Genomic DNA, 3,825 nt, shown 5'->3' on the forward strand with positions numbered 1-3,825 from the left:
GGTACATAGTAAAAGTGAATAGTCTTCGTTTACGTGGAAAGCACAGTATGCCAGATGATAATTTTTATAATCTTATGAAGCTTGAAGTTATTATACTCGTGCTTGACTTTTAAGGAATGAGATAAAGGTCTCAAATGTTCGAAATTATTGAGAGTTCAGATGAGAGGAGATACTATCAGGATTTTAATCTGTGTTCTAAACTTCTAATTGCAATTCCAAAGCTGCAATTTCCAAATGTTCAAGAAAGTGTTAAAATGATGAAGGACCAAAGTCATGACACGTTAGAATCAACAGGATTGAAAACCGGTCTCTAAAGTCTGTAGGATGTTTAATTTTTCTTCTTGCCATTTGAAGCACATTTGTGCTTTGTAATCTTCCCAAAGCCCATAAATCCTCCTAGACGAAATCAATCATATGCTGGACATGCAAGATTAGAGTTCTTGAACTATAATTGAGGCTTGAAGAACTGAAGCAGTACTATTTAATCCCAATGTCAATCATGAACATGGGTATTTGCAACGAATTGGTCGCGTCTGCAGTGAATGTGATACTTGACGATGCGCTTATTTATTTGCTGTCGAGTACCAGGAATATTCGACCTCTTGGCTACAATTCAATGTGATTGTTTCAATGATATTTGTACAGCTATACAGGGACTCATAGAAAGAATGTCAACTGACGTTCAAACAAGTTTGGTCCGTTTTGGAAGAAAGAGAGGAGACTTTGTATGGTATCTGAGAAAGTAAGGACAAAAATGCTGGAGAGGATTGGAAATAACGGTATATAAATAATAGACTTATACGATTCAGATTAATAGTGCATTGTTGAGTAAAGGCTGTGTAAATTGATTAGACGTTGAAGAAAGGATATGGAAGAAATTCTCATCAGCAGCTGGCCAGTACTAGGAAATGGGCTATAACAAGCTTAGCGTCGACAACGGACTAAAGTTTCACCGCGCAGTTACTTCATCAGGTGATCATCTTCGAACTTTTGATCTCTTCACCAATATTCTCGACCACGTAATTTTATAACGCAAACCTTCGAGTAAAGTTCTGAGTATCAATCTAGTAGCTCTGATTCTCGGACATAATCTAATTCAAAAGGCCACCATGTCTCACAGCAAACGTAATACTTCACGTGCGGTCTTCACCTCCCACGAGCGCGAGTTGGCGAAATCAGCCTGGACAAGCAGTAGTGCTCGTCTATCTCGAGACTCATTTTTACCATTTGCTTCATGCCGCCTATGTCTTTTACCTGCGCGTACCCCTGTCTCGTGTAGTCATGGTGATATATTTTGTCGCGAGTGCGCGCTGAGCAACATCTTAGCGCAAAAGAAGGAAATCAAGAGGCTGGAGAAGAACAAGGAAAAGGACGATCAGGACAAGAATGAAGATCGTATGAGAGAAGAAGATGAGGCGAGAGAGAGAGCTGTAGAGGAGTTTGAGAAAGTACAGATGGGGCTAGAAGGGAAGACCGGAGGAAAAGGCGGCAAGATTGTAGGGAGAGGAGGAGGGAAGATTTTGGTGGAGCAAGAGGTAAATAGTGAGGGTGGAAAGAGGGGAGAGAAGAGAAAGTTTGAGTTGGATGAGGATGAACTTTTGAGAATTGCACAGGATGAGAGATCGAAGGCGAGGAGAGCTATCGATGACGAAAAAGTATGGTGCCCAATCTGATAATTATGACAATTTGCTAAAACTACGATAGGCTTCCAAAACGACTTTACCTAGTTTCTGGGTTCCATCCGTTACACCAAGTTCAAACACCAACACCACCCTCCACAACATTATCAAAAAAGCCAAACAATCGCCAGTTTGCCCCGCCTCACAACAAGATAAACCACACAATTACTCACTGCATACCCTAATTACTGTTGCTTTCACAGAAGAAACCGATACTGTCACAAAAAAGCCGCAAAGAATATGTCCGTCGTGCAAAAAACAATTGACCAACACTTCCAAAGCCGTACTTGCGAAGCCCTGCGGTCATGTGCTCTGCAAATCATGCGTCACCAAATTCATGACTCCAAGCGGGGTTCATGATCCGCACGCAGAAGCGGGAACAGATCAGAACGCCGTAGCTTGTTATGTTTGCGAGGCAGACTTGACAGAGCGGAATGATGTCAAGGAGAAGGGGAAGAAGGCGGATAAGGAAAAGATCAAGCCGGGATTGGTAGAAATCAAAAGCGAGGGAACAGGATTTGCTAGTGCTGGGGGTAATAAGGTTGTGAAGGAAGACGTCGCTTTTCAATGCTAGAATGGCGTGGCGTCCGGGCGAATTGTACGATAGAACGTGGGATAGATGACTATAATACAAGAAAGATAATTATTGTTGTACCATACGTTCTTACAACCCTCAAAATATGGACCGTTCAAGCTGATTTTATAGTGAAAAAGTCAAACATGATAGACCTTGACTACACGCTAATTTGGACATCTAGATGACCTGATTGTTCCAACCAATTTCATTGTTCTAAAGTACCTTCGCCAATCGTTCACTGTATATAGTTCATTGATCGATTACAACTGAACCTGAAATCGATGTGAAGAACAAAGCAAATAATCATGAATCTCAAGGTACTTATTAGAGTAACACATACCCGTAGCTAGAAAGGAGACAGAAAAAAGGAAGTCTTCACCCTTTTCCATTTAGGCCGACGATTACCCGTTATTTGCATTTACTGTTGTCTTCTTCCAAATTTATTTTCGCAACCGAGTCAACCTACAACCTACAACCTACCCCGCGATGGCAGCGCACTCCAGCTCTCACCGCATCTATCAATACCGTCGCGTACCTCGTATACATGGCATATTTCTCTCCAGAATATTTGAGTTGATTGGCTTCATTGTGTAGCCCGTGCAATTGTAGTGGGTATTCTCCCGAGACCTGATTCCTGATTGCTGAAGTCGAAGCTTCCTCTTTCCAATCGAACCAATCGAGTCAATGACAAAAGCAAAAAAGGTCAACAATTAATCATTCGCCTCCTCCTTTTCTTCGTCGTACTCGTAGATTCGCACACTCGCTCCCTCGAGTGGATGGTGAGTGGATCCGAGAACGTGCGTATTTGAAACAGAATTGACGGGTGGTAAATATGGATGTTGTGATAAACATCCCTTTATTTAACTGGGGATTTTCTTTTGTGATCTTCGGCTCCAAGCAGATAAGAACCCTTGAGAAGTTATGATAATTCCTCTGCAGATTATTTTACATGATATCCATAAATTACGAACACCCTTGGAAGAATCCTTGAAATTTAGAATCGCATGAAAATTTCCCCAACATTTTCTCAATTAGTGTTGGAATCCCGAAGGACATCGTGAACCAGAGAAACGAGGTATGAATTTTGAAAAATTCAAACGTGGGGGCTGAAAGAGCTCTACTTCATACATTATACTTTCTGAGTACATAATACCTGTCTGCTTGTTATGTACCTAGTACTGGGGTCGAGCCCCAAATCTGCTGTACAACAATAATAAACCACGCATTGCACTTTGCATGTGCATAACCGTTCACTGTTTCAGTATAGGGGGAAAAACGCAAGAAAACATAGCCACAAAACCTTGGGAGACACAGCATTTGTATCCCACCACGTTCATCCTCTACTTCTTCTAGAAGTCGAAATTCGAAGCCCCTGATGATCTGGCTGCTAAACTCCATTTAAAACACATCACTACCGCGGAAAGCATTTCGTAGCCAAGCTCATGATTTATTTTGATAGACGAACCAATCAAAGGCTCATGAATTGGGATCAACGAGTCAAGGGGTGGTCGAGATCTTGGTGAAGTGTTCCTTTTTCTCGCTAGCTGAATTGAGAATATATGCCGAAGA

The 3,825-nt window shown here is 41.7% G+C and overlaps 1 protein-coding gene across 1 annotated transcript; it reads left to right on the forward strand.

Moving 5' to 3' along the window:
• The first annotated feature begins 1,013 nt into the window (after positions 1-1,013).
• BCIN_13g00270 (hypothetical protein) lies at positions 1,014-2,336 on the forward strand. Its single transcript, XM_001547447.2, has 2 exons — positions 1,014-1,655; positions 1,705-2,336. The coding sequence occupies exons 1-2, from the start codon at positions 1,110-1,112 to the stop codon at positions 2,251-2,253; spliced, it is 1,095 nt and encodes a 364-aa protein (XP_001547497.1). The 5' UTR covers positions 1,014-1,109; the 3' UTR covers positions 2,254-2,336.
• The last annotated feature ends 1,489 nt before the right edge of the window (positions 2,337-3,825 follow it).

This window comes from Botrytis cinerea, chromosome 13, assembly GCF_000143535.2.
Source record: "Botrytis cinerea B05.10 chromosome 13, complete sequence".
Classification (NCBI taxonomy): Eukaryota; Fungi; Ascomycota; class Leotiomycetes; order Helotiales; family Sclerotiniaceae; genus Botrytis; species Botrytis cinerea.

Bases quoted from the DNA above. Each gene is read 5' to 3' on its own strand.
- BCIN_13g00270 (XM_001547447.2), top strand. From the start codon at position 1,110: ATGTCTCACAGCAAACGTAATACTTCACGTGCGGTCTTCACCTCCCAC. The intron at 1,656-1,704 runs GTATGGTGCCCA...AAACTACGATAG, and splicing joins GAGCTATCGATGACGAAAAA to GCTTCCAAAACGACTTTACC.